Source organism: Lethenteron reissneri, chromosome 2 (genome assembly GCF_015708825.2).
Source record: "Lethenteron reissneri isolate LAM-NWPU_2019-01 chromosome 2, ASM1570882v1, whole genome shotgun sequence".
In the NCBI taxonomy this organism is placed as follows: Eukaryota; Metazoa; Chordata; class Hyperoartia; order Petromyzontiformes; family Petromyzontidae; genus Lethenteron; species Lethenteron reissneri.
This window is the reverse complement of record NC_083780.1, coordinates 10,700,526-10,715,872: the sequence shown is the minus strand read 5'-3', so window position 1 is coordinate 10,715,872 and position 15,347 is coordinate 10,700,526. Positions and strand designations below refer to the sequence as shown.

The 15,347-nt window shown below is 45.2% G+C and overlaps 1 protein-coding gene across 2 annotated transcripts in view; it reads right to left on the bottom strand.

Moving 5' to 3' along the window:
* Positions 1-8,727: 8,727 nt before the first annotated feature.
* LOC133343176 (potassium voltage-gated channel subfamily C member 1-like) overlaps positions 8,728-15,347 on the bottom strand; it is an 80,295-nt gene continuing 73,675 nt past the window's right edge. For both annotated transcript variants that reach the window (XM_061552632.1, XM_061552633.1), the window contains exon 7: positions 8,728-13,546. In XM_061552632.1, the coding sequence (XP_061408616.1) occupies positions 13,482-13,546 (65 nt within the window). In that variant the 3' untranslated portion in view covers positions 8,728-13,481. The remainder of the gene's footprint in view (positions 13,547-15,347) is intronic.

Sequence of the window (15,347 nt, the reverse complement as noted above, 5' to 3'; positions counted from 1 at the left end):
GATGATTGCTTGTGTTGCAGTCAAAACGTCGTGAGAATTTTATAGTTTGATATTTTTATTATTTTATTATTTCCCTTCTACGTGACTTTACCGAAAGAACCAAGAATATGACAATTACTTTGTTTCATCAAGCCTATATTTATTAACCTTGTCATTTTTTTTGATTGAGATCCAAAAGGAGTGCAAGGCTGCAGTAAAAGTTAAGAACCACTGACTTTGGCAATTGATGGGGCAAGAGTTGTTTGAAGATCGGCGATTTCCTGCCCGAATGAGCACTGACGCGGTGCTCCCGTGCCACTGGTGGAAATTCCACATTCCTTTGGCAGGGGCGAGACATCTTTAAAATATCGGACACCTGTGAAAAACAGCTCTACAATAGCTCCACAGCTCATCGTATTTCTCCAGTCTGAACAAAGATTCTGATTCTGGGTCTATCCGTACGGCAACTGCTATTGCCTTCCCCATGAAAGTCGTGGTACCAATTTTTATCGACCTCCCAGATGGACGATGGGCTGATTCAACCCCCACCGCCCGTCCACCCGCCCGCCCACCTCCGGCAACCAGGAGTTGAAAGTTGAACCCGCAACTTTCAACTGCGTGCCGCTCGCTCTACCGCTGAGACACCTTGCCGGAGAGAGTGGAGCGTGAGTGCCGATGCCCACGAAGCCCGCAGTGGCAGCACTGCCGGTGCCAGCTGCTGATGCCCCATCGGAGCGGCAAGCCCACCCCCCATCCCACCCCACCCTTTGGCTTGTTGTGAGCCAACATTTTTGAGCCGACGGCTACTGCAGATGAATTTTAACATTGATTTAACATTGATTTACGTGCGCGCACTTTGTGCGCTGTGCACCGTTGTCGATTTGTTCCTGGAACGGAGTTGTTTTGGCCATGGTTTCTATTCGCTTTGTTTGTCGCAACGGTCACATATATATATTAATTTTAATTAAATCTGATTGAATTTGTCATTTTCCATGACTCGGGTCACTCTTGTAAATGAGACTGCCATGGTCTCTTGAGTTCCCACCCGATTCTGATTAAACAAAACTCACTTGAACTTGACTTTTTTTTCCGCGTGATAAATAAACACACACACACACACACAACAAGCACCAACCACTCGGGAACGATTTTTGCTTGTTTACAAAAATGTTTATTTTTTTCATGCGGGTTTTTTTTATATGTTTTTTTCTCTCTCTCTCCTTGTCACATGCATATGCCATAGCAAATTCAAACTACATTCATGGTGCTTCGACATCACCTTATCCTCGCTCTCCAATGTGTGTCCCCCGGTTATACCACAGCGCGACTGGCCGATGGGTGATACCCACAGCGTTACCGGGTGATACCCACTGAATTGTTCAGTTTCCTGAAGAGGCTCCCAACACGTAGGGGGAAACGTCGGACGTCGTGCTGAACGACAACGCGTGGTACGACCCCGAACAGCACACACACACACACCGAAGAGTAGAGCAGCGCAGCGTAACCGCGAAAACCAACGCAGTAGTATCACCCTAAGTATTATTATTATTTATACAGGATTATCGGTTTTTTTTTTTTCGGCACAACATGGTAAAAATCGAAACCGATACACACGCGCGCGCACGTAAAAAAAAAATACTCGGAAAAAAAACGATTGTAGTGACCGAACGTTAGGCTGTGAGATGTAGACACGAAAATCCCCGAAATGAAATCCGCCGGGGGTCATTCAAAAGTAAACAGATTCAATTCTCAGGCACTTTCAAAATCGTTGTTGAACATTGCAGCCGGTCTAATTTTCGCCCAGGAACCCACGGCTTAACCGAGATTGGCCCTTGCCCGCAAAAACTTGCGGCGGTGTTTTTTTCCCAGCATTGGTTTGAGCAAAAACCCCGGCGTCTGACCGAATGTCAAACCCGTTGTGTTCAACCAATGCTGCTGAAATGATGAACTCCCAGACGGTGGTGTGGCCGATGGCGCGTGCAGGACAGACACACGCGGAAGAGGCGTCGTGCCCTGTTTAATTATTTGGTGACTTTCACCGTGGGTGCGGTTTTTTCCTTCTCAGGAGAGATGTTGTAGATCAGTGGCACAAAATGACAGGGGTGGCCATACGCGGGCAGTATCTTGTTTCATAACAATGTATTATTACTGGTGTTACTCTAAGCTTTAAGTCACGATTTGGTGTTAATCTGTTTTCTCACTGAGTCTCAAGACTCTTTTTTTCGGGAGGGTCCTGCCACAATTTCTCAGCAGGTTGGCGGGGTGATGTTGCTGCTGCCGTGTGATCCCAATTGAGTAGTTTGCAGCGTCATATTTTGATGTTTGGCAGACGATCCCAGTCACATTTTAGGCTTTGGGAGAGGAAATTGGAGAACCCGGAGGAAACTCATGCAGCAGAACAGGGGGAGAGAATACAGATGCCACACAGACAAGGGCACACCCGGGTCGGGTATCGAACCCAGGAACTCCTTGCTACGAGGCGCTAGTGGTACCACTGCATCAACCTGCCAACCAGGTAATAGTTCTACTAACAAGGCGTACAAGTATCGTCGTTGCCTTGATGTGCATCTCAGAATGGAGCTGACAGCATGGAAGAGAGATGTGAAACATCCGTGCGAAACGTCGGATCGTAAAAAAAAAGGAAACTTCCATTATGTCCCCACGTGCAGAGCTGCTGTGACCGTGTCCGCTTGACTGTGTTGAAGAAGAACAGCTCGGAGAATATGGTAAATAAACATCGTTAAAAAAAAGTATATTTGAAAGACAAAAAAAAACCGCATCAAAGATATAACCTTTCACAAGCTTTACGGTGAACTAAATTCTGCAATGAACGCAACAGTGCCTGAGAACCACGAAAAAATATATTTTGTATGACCCCAACCGACTGAAACGAACGCACGAATACAAAACATCACCGATTGAAACAATGATTGCTTCCACTTCCTACACGGTTATTTTATTCGCTTGCGAGGATGAATCACACCGGAAGGATGTGCAGCTTCCCTCACAACAACAACAACAACACCACCCTCGCCGTCATCGTCTGCACCGTAACAGTTCGCCATTTCCACAATTTGCATTGCAGGCATTACCAGCGACAATCATCATCATCAGTCATCGTCATCCCATGCGCATTTCTGAGAATATCGACCGCCCGAATTGCCCGCGCACACAGCACAAGGACAGATATGTATTCATTATGAGAGGCTAAGGGGGGGGGGGGGGCAAACGCTGTTAGCGAGCGCCAATTGTGGCCAGCGCAGCACATGCAGGGGCGGTTGTGGTGGTGGTGGTGGTGGTGGCGGCGATGCCAACACGCGCTTATCCAGACACTTTTGTTTCAAAAGCCATTGCTGGTGTCTGCGAACGCAATCGCTATATCATCAGTGCTCAGTTTAGGCTGAGTTGACCTAGGCGTAGCCCATGCCAGAGGAGAAGATAACCGTGACATCGATGTGCCCTTCCGCCCTAACCCTGCCCACCCCGAACAGGTGGCGAACGCAGGATACTCTGAGCGTCGGCGTCGCGGGGTCAGGGCTAAAACATCGCGCTAGCTACGAGCGTTCACGCACGCACGCGCACGCACGCGCAGATGCACACACACGCGCACACATGCACGCGTACACGTAGAAACACACGCGCGCGCGCGCACACACACACATGCAAAAGCATTCACGCATGAAAATACACAGGACGCACGCACACGCCCCAGTCAACAACAACAAACCGTTCGTGTTGTTGTTTTCGTTTGTACAAATGTGTGTCTGTGTGTGTGTGTGGGCGGAGGGTTAACTTCACCAGATCAGTGTTTTTTTCAGTCGAGCTGCCATCACGTGTCCGCCTTGCCCGTACAAACAAGCACCAACGCGTCCCCTTCCACGGCGTGTTGTTGACCGAGGAGACGTGGCACGCGACAAAATCATTTGTGGGATTTCCTTGCATTTTGAATTGTTTTTCTTTGAAAAAAAAAAGAAATCACCACTTTACAAGTTAAGGGGCTATCCGTAGAGGGTGTCGTGCATTATTAAAGATAATCGAGCAGCGCGGTTGGAAGTGCGCGGTTGAAACGTTGACAACAACTTATTTCTGCCGCTTGGTTTTTTTAAAATCCTTTATATTAAGTTCACTTGCTTGCTTGCTTATGACCGTGCAAATCTTTCGGTCGTTTTTTAGCCCACTTCCCGTGATCCAATCGAGCTGACATTTTGCACACAGACTCGTTGTGCGAGACAATTAATGTTCGTGAAAATTTTTTTCCAAAATTTTACACTGTTTAGGGAACACAAATTAAATATTGAATTGCCAATTGCTTAATACTGGCAGACAATCATCTGACCCATAGGTGGCAGCCATCTCAAGCCAGAGGACGAGAGGACACTAGCCACCACGCATATAAAGGATTTATAGTGAAAAACTTTGTTTTTACGGGTTATACTTATTTCAGTTTCTGTTTCTGAACACGAAGTGTACGAGTCGCTGTCGACGGACGCAGATGAAAAGTGGAAGCAATTGGACGCTGATGCCAGGCTAAGCGAGGTGCTGGCGATCACCTCGCTCGCTCCGATTTTCTCCGATTGATCCCAAGTTCGAGAGCACATCCTTCCCCTGTCGATCGCCGAGCGAGTGTAGAGTTCTAGATTTGAAGCTTTCGTGACTGCAAGGATTCATACTCTCAGCTCTTTCGGTAAAATCACGTAGGTAAAAAAAATGCTATTAAAAATAATAATTATTAATTTTATTTTCATTTTTTTGAAATTAAAATTTATAAAAAAAAATGAAATTCAAGTTAATAATTATTAATTTTAATTTCATTTTTTAAAAATAAAAATTAATAAGTATTCATTTTAATTTCATTTTTTTTTTACCTACGTGACTTTACCGAAGGAACTGAGAGTAGTGTAGAGTTATTTTGTATTGGGTACGCATGGTTTAAGAGGCGCAAACTACCTGTAACGATGAAGGCTTCGCACCACCAGGCGTGGAGTGAGTTCGTATCGTTTCATTGACTTGGCTCAAATTTTCTGTCTAATTATAATTCACAAAATAGCTATCGCGGTAACATGACACCTTTAATGGTTGTCCGATATTTTAAAGTCACCAATTGTTTTTTATACAACTCTGGCGCAGTTGCGAAACGTCGTACTCGAATTGCGAATCCTGTGGGTTTACTCTCCATCACACAGCGGTGTGCTGAAGCAGTAGTTTTTGTTTAACGTGACAAACCTTACTCATTGGCTGTGTCGAGTTGGTGGCGGGTTTTAACGACACATTTATATTTACGCGGTCTAACCCCCAATAAAACTTTAGTATGGACGGTAGTGATGTCATGGAACGGATAATTGGCCCTCAAATATTTGCATCCGCTCGCAACGCCTTCCTTGCGTCTCGTCAGAGAACGGCTCCCAAAAGATGATTTGTTACGGTCTGGTATCTGCAGGGGTCATAGACGCTGAGTCGGCACCGCTGAAGACCTGAGTTCCAACCCAGGTTTCAGGCGAACGTGATTCGTCTAGCGAGTTGGTGGTCTCAGCCCAACAACAACAGCAAATTGGTTGTACACTCGATTTGGCTAAATTCCATCTCTGTGAATTGAAATGCCGATTTGACCGCCATGCGTGCGACGAACATTACTGTCAGTGGCAGAGCGGGTAGTGTCAGAGTGGGGCTGAGGGTCCAGGGCATTTGTTTTTATTGACCTCTTCACAGAACAGCTGCTGCAGGGAGCCTGACATTGTGTTCAACGTGGGATGGAAACTGAACCTCAATCTACATTTGGGAGATAAAACATCGCAGAGTTTGACCACTTCACTGACAGAATGAATGCGATGAGACGATGCGAGAGAAAAAATGCAGCGTAAAATATACGTTGAGAATTTAGACAATAATTTTCCGTATTTTCTGGGATTACAAGATGCACTTTTCCCTCTGTATTTCAAAGCAAAAATTGGCCGATGTATGTTGTAATCTGGCGCGTGTGTTTTAGTTTATGTGGGGAGCGTTGTGCAGTGGTTAGCGTGCTGCGCTACGAACCTATGCAGGCTACATGGGGTACCCTTGTATCTTGTATGTTGTGCAACATGTAACACGTGGATGTGTACAATGTATGTGCGTGTGCGTGCACGTGTGTGTATGCGCGAGTGTGGGTAGCGGGTAGCGGGGTGCGCTACAAACCCGGTGACACGAGTTCAATTCCCACTCATGGCCAACACCAATAATATTTTTTTTCTGAACTGGTCCTGGGCCTCCCCTAGGTCGACTCAGCCTCAAATGAGTACCTGCTGCTGTGTGTCGTGCCGACCTTCATAGGTGCTCCCTAACAGCACAATGCCCCAGCAGTCTGTTAAAAGGCTGTACGAGGGATCTTTGTCTTTTTTGAACACCTTGCATCGCGGCGCAAAATACCATTTTGGGAAGTACGTGCCGCGTATCGATGGTGAAATATCGCGCGGCGCGTTTGAATGCCCGTGACTTGTGTATTCCGGATGCCGGCCTCTATTTTGCGCACTGCCCCAAAAGCACGAACTTGCAAGTGTGTTTATTTTTTTCTACACAAAACAAATTCACAACAACAAAAACAAATCTACTTACGGTCGAGTACACTGCGTTCAGTCCACGGGAACACACAGGATATGTAACAGTACGGAGCAAGTTGCTTTTGTAACGGGTTCTTTTGTTGGGTTTTGACTTAAAACTTTCGTGACTGCAGGAATTCAAAATCTTGGTTCTTTCGGTAAAGTCACGTAGATAGAATTTTTTTTTTAATAAGTAAAAAATTCACCCGTAAAAACAAATCCTTTATATGCGTGGCATCGAGGCGGCTGGAGTCCTCTCGTCCTCTGGCTTGAGATGGCTGCCAGCTATGGGTCAGATGATTGTCTGGCAGCATTAAAAATTGGTAATTAAATATTTAAAAAAATTTCCCTAAACAGTGTAAAATTTAGGAATTTTTTTTCTCACGAAAATGCATTGTCACGCACAACGAGTCTGTGTGCAAAATGTCAGCTCGATTGGATCACGGGAAGTGGGTTCAAAAACGACCGAAAGATTTGCACGGTCCTAAGCAAGCAAGTGAACTTAATATAAAGGATTTATAAATGTATTTTATTGGTGTCGGTGTTGTCATCATGAATATGATGCACTGAACAACTCGCAATCCAGAGGTCGTCGGTTAAACTCAATCTCCCAGTGCAATGGGGGGGGGGGGGGGGCGAGTTTCTAAAAGTCACCCCTCATGCCTCCTTCCCATCCATACCCCCCCCCCCCCCCCGCTGCCTCTATCCCCCCATCTCGATCAGTGGGGTTAATGCCACAGTTCCAGTCTATGATTGGATGGCAGGTTTGTCCGTGGCGGGGTAAAATGTGGGTACGCCCTTGAGAAGCCACTCCTCTTCTTTGGGGGGTGGGGGGTGGGGGGTCCCTCTCCACCGGAAAAATGTTTACCTTGAGCTTTCTACAAATGAATTTCGGGCAAATATGCGCGTATGTATTTACACGAGAGGGTTATGAACTCGCTTCTCGTACGATGTTTTAAGGACACGGGGAGCGCAGGAAACGTTGTCGCCGTACGTTTCGCTGTACGTGTGTGCGGCACCCGTAAAGTAAAAAAAAGACTTGGAGTGGGGCAGCTTCGTACTTTTAACGGTGCGTTGCTGTAATGATAATAGGAGGAATTATGAAGCCTCACGGTGGAGACTAGGGGGGGGGGACCCCCCCTAAGACGTGCGTTGCGCTAGGGATATGACCACATCGCATACAAATAAATATCCCGTCAAAATCCCGAGTGTTCTAGGAATTAAGGTGTCGTTTTTTTTTTTGTAATCGTTGTGATATTAGATGTTGATTCTGTAATAACGGCAATAATCATTTACCGTGCTGTGGAGGCATTGTAACATTTTGCAGGGCATTCTGGCATCAGGGAACTTGAATTGTATAGGGCATTATGACATCTAATGGGATTCATCTTCTTAGGTTCTTTCGGTAAAGTCACGTAGAAGGGAAATAATACAAATAAAACATAATAAAATATTTTATTATTTTTTTATTATTTTTTTATTTCCCTTCTACGTGACTTTACCGAAAGAACCAAGAAGATGAATCCCTGCAGTCACGAAAGCTTTAAATCGAAATCTAATGGGATTTTTGCATATACAATAAAATACATCAATATGAGTGGTGTCTCTCGTCGTGTGCATGGTTATTCTCCCGTCGTGCTGGAGTCATCCCATTAGGAAACGCAATGAACCCTCAGTGACGGAAAAAACGAGCAAAGGCCCCGCTGAAAGCGAGTCTTGAGCTCTCGATAGAAGTTTCCCTGAATAAACAAGATGAATTGTGATTTATATAATGATCGGTAATCTTTATGTAGGCCTCCGAAAGCCTGTTTTGTTGTTGTTGCTAGTACAGCGCTACAATTATTTTGCACACAGACGAAATTGTAAAATTAAAATTGCGCAAAAACGTTGGAAGAACAAAAAGAAAATATATCCGGCATTAAACGTTGTAAAAATTCAGCGCCCATTCAGAGTCCTGCACTGGGCCGGGTAGCAACGGGCATGCATGGGTGGCCCGCATAGACACATGCAGAGAGACACGTGGAGATACATAGACACATGCAGAGAGACACGTGTAGGGAGACACATGGGTGAACATAACAGTCACTGTGTACTCTTAGCACAGTGAGTAATGGGAGTCCAACCCCTTATCACTAACCCAAACCCTCTTTACTACCCTAACCCCTATCACTACCCCTACCACAACCACTATCAATACCCCTATCACTACCCCAACCCCTATCACTACCCCGACCATACCACCCTTACCCCAACCGCTCATTAACCTCTCCTGCCTACTCTCCTATCACCATAACTACCCTACCAAAGCCCCACACTTTATTATCTCAATCACTATCGTCTTATGTACAATTGTATAATTGCTGTAAAGCGCCTTGGAATAAGGCGCAATGTAAATAAATATATAACACAAGACAGGATGTCTGGTTACATGTTTTCCAGAATCTGCATTTAGGAGCCGAGGCCTTAAGACACTGGCGGAGCCAGTGGGGGGGGGGGGACACGTGCCCCCCAATGATCCGATCGAAATCCCTCATTTCGTGACGGATCATTGGGGTTTATTAGTAATACATCAGCATTTTGCGACCCGCACTGCCACTGTGTAGCATATTATTACGTGCCAGAGACTCTACGAGATGATAAGACAATAGTCTGAGTCCATAATTGGTAATAAGTAACGGCAAAGCGGTTATAAGTGACTCAGAATTGTTCGCAGTTGCGTCTACAGGACACGACTTCCCTGAAGGCACATTCACCTTCAGCGAGCGCGATGCCGATCACACAACGCGGTTCGAATTCGACCGTCGACCGATGTCTGCGCCATCGCCGCACACGCATCGAATAAAAAGCAAGGGACAAGTCCTTACTTACTAACAACTCTATCATTTTTCATTGCTGGAGGGGTTGTCCCCCCTACCTGAAAATCCTGGCTCCGCCATTGGCCTCCGATGTAATGGAAGTTAGTGCTTTGACACTGCGAGAATAACAAAGCATCCACGCAGAGAAGTCAATGAGTAAAAAATAAAATTATATCTGCGGGTTTGGGTCACGCGTAGCGGGAAAGGTGGCGACGGTTGACGTGGGATGAGGGTTCGGGTCGGGTGGTCGTGAGTCGTGGGTCGCGAGGTCACATGGTCCGACACGCCCAAGATTCTAGCGCGAGTATTGTTTTCCCTTCGCACACTCGTGTCACAAACGTATCGACAAACGACAGAACGAACCAAAGCTATTTAAGCAACTGATTATAGTCCTTAGCAAACAAAAAACCGACTTGGGTTTTCTTTTTGTCACGCAAACATTTACAAATGGAACTGCAGGAAAAACACCCGTCACGCTAAATTCCGATCTGCAACTTTCATTTGACGAAATTCCACGCCCTCCCCCCCCGAGAATGCAACTGCCGTGTGAGCAAAAATTCCTCTACGGTCTGGAGCGTAGGTCACTTTGAAGGGCCTCTCACGAGGTAGCCCTGCGACATCCGCTGCCCGCCATCCCTGGCTCGCTTGTCGACGTCTCTCTCGTTTCACCGCCACGTTCGCGCCTCTCTTCTCCCATCTCGCCCGCACTTTCTCCTCTCTCGTGCACATCGCCTCTTTGTGCCGTCGCACCGGCAGTTCGTCATTCAAAGTGGGAGGCCCACCAGACATCAGAGGTCGCAACCGGGTACCCAATACCCATACCCTACCCGATACCCGGCTACCCGTACCCGGCCTGGTACGGGTAGGCCGTGAGTCACTGGTGAGTAGCCGTTTGTCACTCATTTCGGGTAGGGTACGGGTAGGGAACGGCTACCCGTACCCAGCCGGGTACGGGTACGGGTACCCATTTGCGACCCTGTTGCGGCCGGGTACGGGTACGGGTAAGGAGTCAAAACCTGTTTGCGACCTCTGCCAGACATTGTTTTCTGTTCAAGGCCTCCAATGGGCCAACAACCGCCACCGCCGCCACGGCGGCATTTCGTCTCCAGTCTCCAATTCAGACCCTGAAAATCGGCGCCGCGTTGGTATTTACCAAAGGAAATAAGGTTACTTGTATTCGTATTGAATTAGCCTGAAATCTCTGGATCGCCTCCCCTGCCTCTGCTGCCTGCAGCGACGTTTCCCCAAGGAGGAGGAGCAGCCCGGGTGAATGTGTGGCGATCCGTGGAGAGCCTCACGGTAATGGCTCAGCAATAATTCAGGTGTCCGACTGGGATCCGGCCAGATGTCACATTATTAATGCCCAGCTTCTAGCCCCGTCGTTCCATCGCAATTTATGGTTTTAATAAACCCCAGGATCGGTCGCATAAAATATTAACTTTTTTGTTGTTGTTGTTGCCAATTTTAGTCCCAACTCTGCTGTTTGGTGTCACGTCCCGAGACAAAGGTTGGAGCTTCGACAGAGAGCGGCGGCGTCACCCCCACGTTCGTTACGGAGCGGCCCGCAGAATCGGAATACACAGCACTTCTTCTGAAATTCCTTCAAGTGGCTTTCCCCCCTCATCCTCACGCCCACCCCCCCCACTCCCCCCGCCCCCCACACACATCACACATCAGGGGGTACCTTACTGCATGCCTTGCTTTGGCTCATTCATGTTGTCACATTCTCCACATCGCGCCGCTAATAATTATGTTCTGTTACGTACCATGCGGGTTTGCGGCGAACTAGGACCCCCATGTCTAACGGAGAGGATCTAATCTGATAAACTGAGCCGCGAGGATTGTCCTTTGACTCACCGGTGATCTGACAGTGATAATCGGCGCGCTAATTTCTCGTACACCACGTGACTACTTAATTTGATTGGCTGGGTTGGGTGCGGGAGGGGTTTACAACACAACTTTTGACCAGATCTCCACGTGCCCTATCCCAAAAGTAAATGATAAATAAATTTCTATTTAAAGCTTTCGTGACTGCAGGGATTCATCTTCTTGGTTCTTTCGGTAAAGTCTATTATATTATTATGTTTAATTTTTATAATTTTATTATTTCCCTTCTACGTGACTTTACCGAAAGAATCAAGAAGAATAAATAAATATTTTACCTTTCGAACGCGTACGTATGAAATGTATCATAACGTTTTGCGTCGAACGAGGACCCAAATCAAATAGCGAGTATCCTTGCCTCAAGCCATTCTGGTTGTTCGCCAGCAATGGTTCAAGCAAGCCTGACTGCTGATGAGACAACACTGAATGTCGAAACCGTTCCACAGCTCACTCGTGTTGAGCCGACACTGCTGATGAAATGCGCTCCAGGAACTCTGTGTGGCCCATGAGATGTGTAAAAATATGTTTTTTTTAAGCGGATCTGTGAAGGGGATGAATGTTCTGCTTTGTGATGTATAGATCCTAACATTTGTCGCGGGCCAGTCGAATCGTTATTTTATACATTTCTCTACATTCAGTGAAAACCAAGTTGAATATCATTGGAAGTTGTAGTCGTTTGCAGTCATTAGTGACTCAGTTAAAACCAATGCTTCATTTAATCCGGAACAATCTGTAACGCTTACTCTGGGAATTATTTTATCCATCCCACATTCATCTCGCCTTATTTTTGGCCTCTTAATGATATTTTTTGTATCTATATTAAAAAAGAAAAACTTTCATAGGCTTATAGGAATATAGGATACAATAATACAGGATTACTACATGATGGATAGGAGGCATGCCTCATATCTCTAGTGGTAGTGCCTTACACCGATAATCTATATCTATCAGTCCTTACCAATTCAGACCTTACTGGTCACCCCTTGCCCTTATACATCTCAACGTTCATCCAAGAAATTCCCATTACAAGGGAGAAACACAAACAAATAGACCATTTTTTTTGTGCCCGACTCGAAACGGCTGTACACCGTATGGACCTGAAAACTCAATTTCCCTGTACTACAAGAATACGGGGTAAACCATATCGGCCGATAGGTATGATCATTATCCGTCGCGGCGATAAGGAAAATACCGGGTGAAACATAAAAGTCCTGATCCAAACCACAGACTGAGACGAATCTTTGAAACAGGAGGGATTGCCAAATACAGACAGTGGATTATTATTATTATTATTAAAACCAGGTAAGGGGCCTTCTTTCAGGCTTTGCATCACAATGCCCAACGGTTAGGTAGCCTTGGTTTAAAATTACAATATAGGGCACAAACGTCTCACCCAGAACAAGGAACAAATAACGTGTTGTTTTTACGTCACTCTCAACACCACTTAGAGCCCTCTTGTGTTGCACTGCACGCGTATAAAACCCACAAAGAACGCTACTCGAGATGATATCAAGTACATTTTCTCAAAATATTATTTCGAACATTTCTCTTACATTTCGTACGTTTTCAGATATGCTTGGCGTTCCTCGAACAGCTCGGTTCCACCGAGCGAGAAACTCGCCACGTGTTTTTCCGTCTCAAGAGGCCACTTTCACGAGGCCACTTTCACAATTAACGTCACCTTTTTTTCTAACTTTCAGATGTTTTTCCCAAAAATGTCTTTCAGTTTCCGCTCGTGGGGGTTTCACGACACACACTCAAGCACGTGCCCCCCACCACCACCCCCACCTGCCCCCCCACTTCAAACGTCCTTATTTTTTTCCTGAATAATTTTTACGTGGACAAAACGATAAACGTCGTTGAGTTTATTTGTATTAAACCAGGTGAGAACTCAGGAGGCCAAAGATAGTCTCGGTTTTTGCAAAGAGTGAGCTGGGCTCTTTAAAAAAAAAACTGAGGTTTGGAACAAAAATATTTCCACAGGTTTTTTTCCTCTCTCTCTCCAAGATTCATGAAAACAACTTCTCAACTGCTAGCTGAAAGAAAGAAAAAACACCCAAAAACGCTCAACTGTACAGCTTTATGCAGCCGAATCTGAAACAGCTCGTTACCGAGGAACGATGCAATTGCTGTGCGTTTCCTTTACACTTTTCTTCGTCTTGCATTTGCGGAATTTCACACACGAGTTGCTTTATGTGAGAGTGATACCGTCCGGTTTGATGTAGCTCGACAGGAACCCTGCATCTTTGCAATTATCTGCAAAAGAAAAAAATGTATTGTTTATTATTATTATACGCTTATATTCTTGGTTCTTTCGGTAAAGTCACATAGAAGGGAAATAATAAAATAACAAAAATAAAACATAATTAAATTCTCATGACGTTTCGGCCACAACGCAAGCAGCCGTCCTCAGGTGAAGAACAGAGCTGTCGGAAAGACAGCGTCCTAAGACAGCTCTGTTTCTTCACCTGAGGACGGCTGCTTGCGTTGTGGCCGAAACGTCGTGAGAATTGTATGATGTTTTATTTTTGTTATTTTATTATTTCCCTTCTACGTGACTTTACCGAGAGAATCAAGAATATGAATCCCTGCAGTCACAAAGGCTTTAAATCGATATTATACGCTTGTTTACCCAGAAAAGCCTCACCGAGTCTAAAGACTCTTTTTCCAAGAGGATCCTGCCGAGTTTTCGCAGGCAGTGGGGCGATGTTGCCGTTTGCAATTCTCCAATAGTGTAATTATCAGAGCAATCTGTCAGCATTAGGATGTGTTTTTTTTGTCAATGCCAGTTACAACTTTGCATGGGGTTTTTTTTAGCTAAGGGAGGAAACCAGAGAACCCGGTGGAAAACCCACGCAGGATATGGGGAGAGAACCGACAAACTCCACGCAGAGAGTCAGGAGTCAACCTCGTGATCTTCTTACTCTGAGGTCACTTTATGCCGCACAGGGAAAGTTGCCACTGTGGGTGCCCTATACATGTTTTAGATGAGCCGTGAGGCTATTTGAGTCGGCGAGACATTTCAGTGCCATCTAAATGCGAAAGATGATTACGGTTTGTGTAACCAGTGTGGTTGCGTTACCAATAAATGGTGCATATATTCGCACTACAGTGTTAGAGAGGGTGTAATTAGTGGGTGGCAAACCTTGTGAATATTGCCGGGTCACGATTTGCTTAGGATAGATGGACGTTAGGCATGGTCACGTGACCACTGGATAAGGTGAGTTAGCACAAACATTTTAATGAAAATTTTATCCGTAGCCATCCTTTATAATTACATAACCATTAACACATATTTATGTTTATAATATATTAGATATTAGTGAACTTGAAACAGTAGTTAATTCATGATAAATTAAAATATGTAAATTTCATGGTGTGAGATATATTGCCTAGCGATCCTGAAAAGAGGGAGGCCTGTATTGAGAGCCAATCGTTACGCCAGCACATTGATATTACAGGTTTAATATATACTTACACTTATTTGTTAACAGTTTTATAAGTATGATAGTGTGCACATATGATAGAGTTAAATCGTTATTGATAATTGTCAGTGTTAATATTGTTAAATGTTTGGCCGCCATTATTGAGGCCTAAGTGGAGCCTGACTCTCGCTCTGAATGTATATTATAAGTTAGACATTGTTACGTATTGATTAATTGATGAATAATTAAGGGTATTAGAGATTTCAGTTAAGATAAGCTCTATATGATTCTCATAGTACTAAATCTTGACTTAAGTGACATGTCTTGGGCCGTGTTCATGAGCATAAGGCAGATTTGAAACACCGTATGACCAACGCGTCGGCCGGGGCTGATCATTGTTTTAATGCGGTTGGCTCACACGAAATTGATTTCTTTAAGACGAAGGTACTTTATAAGCCTACTGGCAATCAACAAAGGTTTGTTCATGAAGCCATCCACATATACAGACACATTTTCAACCGAGAGGATGGGTACAAACTCAGCAATCATTGGAAGGACATCGTCAACCAGTTTAAGTCATAACTGGCTGTGATATTCCCATCCTGCCACCTTCCGATGCTAGTTTTTTATTT